General features: G+C 35.3%; 1 protein-coding gene across 1 annotated transcript; it reads left to right on the top strand.

The window, feature by feature from the left end:
* Positions 1-171: 171 nt before the first annotated feature.
* On the top strand, positions 172-1,056 carry LOC117111292 (protocadherin gamma-A4-like; the record flags this gene model as incomplete). The annotated part of the gene is made up of 2 exons (XM_033254212.1): positions 172-283; positions 673-1,056. Coding segments are annotated over 2 exons (496 nt in total), but the record flags the coding sequence as incomplete, so codon positions are not given.
* Positions 1,057-1,508: the final 452 nt, after the last annotated feature.

Genomic DNA, 1,508 nt, shown 5'->3' with positions numbered 1-1,508 from the left:
CGAAGGGACCCTTAGGGGCGAAGAAAGTCATTGATCGAGTTCCTAGTCCACATTTCAAGCGCCCTTACATTAGATGGATTTGTGCGCTATATAAAACTACACTATTATTATTATTATTAAAAAATTAATGCAATGTGGTTTGTATTTCATATTTATTTATTTTTTTTTAAGATTATGGTTCATATCATTGATGTAAACGACAACCCACCAGTATTTTCTCACAACGTGTTTACATACCTTAATGTCAACGAGAATCACGACATAGCAGATCCCATAGGAAGAGGTACGGTATAAATTCAAAAGTATATTAAAGCCAGGCTCAGGAGGAAACTTTTTTTTTGTTTGTTTTAGAACTGATTTTTCTAAGACACAAAAAGCATATTTGAGGGAAAATTGGAAGCGGTTAATGAGATACAGATTTTTTGAATATTTAACTAAGGAAAAGGGGGCATAACCACTCTTTTTTTTTAACTGTTCCCCCAGTTTTTAGATATTCAAAAATCTGTATCTCATTTACCGCTTCCGAGTTCTTCGTCAAATATGGTTTCTTGTCTTAGAAAAATCAATTCCAAAACACATTAAAAGATATTTTTCCTCCAGAGCATGGTTTTAACACTGTTAAATTGTGTGCGCAACATGCACTTACAAAAACGATTTTTCTTTTTTTCCCAGTTCAAATTTCAGATCCTGATGCTGATTTAAATGGAGCATACTATGTATCATGTAATTCGTCTCTCTTCCGCGTGGAGCAAGGGGGTGATGTATATTCCTTACATCAGCTGGATTATGAGACTCAACACCAACACCGAATTCAGGTTACAGCTACCGACCTTAGAGGGCGCTTTAGTTGTGCATACTTTGTAATTTCTGTCCAGAATATTCATGATGAGAAACCAATTTTTTCTAAAAAGTTTTATCAATTTGAAGTTGATAGAAATGCAACAACTGGATATCATATTGGCCAAGTTTTTGCCTATCATCCTAATGGTAATGCACTCCAGTTTACCATGAAGTCTGGAACTGCATCTCCGTATTTCAAAATGCAACAGGAAACAGGTAGGCACACACACACACACACACACACACACACAAAGAAAAACGTTAGGCCTACTCTTGTTAATCAATAAAACACAAACAAAAAAAAAACCATACAGAAAACTAGTGTTGTCACTCCATAGAATGCATACCTGCGTTCTGTACCTGGATACCGAACAATGCACAGGTCATGGCCGTGTATGGGCGATTCCATTGTTCTCCTTAATGGTCGAGGGTAAGTTCAAAAAGAGGTGGATGATCAAATTTTCCCACATTAATCATCTCTTTCTTAGATTATTATGTACCATTCCACTGAAATGTTATGATGATCAATTTCTTAGTTTTGCATAATTTTGCTAACAGAAAAACAGACAATACATATATATTTCTTGGCGGAGGTAAGACTAATAGCATATACAATGAGGTCAACTTATCTGTACATTTGTGTACTTGATATTGTTGAAAACGTTGTA

This window comes from Anneissia japonica, unplaced genomic scaffold (genome assembly GCF_011630105.1).
Source record: "Anneissia japonica isolate Jap-2015-1 unplaced genomic scaffold, ASM1163010v1 scaffold17948_len1508_cov158, whole genome shotgun sequence".
In the NCBI taxonomy this organism is placed as follows: Eukaryota; Metazoa; Echinodermata; class Crinoidea; order Comatulida; family Comatulidae; genus Anneissia; species Anneissia japonica.
The sequence above is the reverse complement of the archived record's forward strand: the minus strand, read 5'-3'. Positions and strand labels throughout refer to the sequence as shown.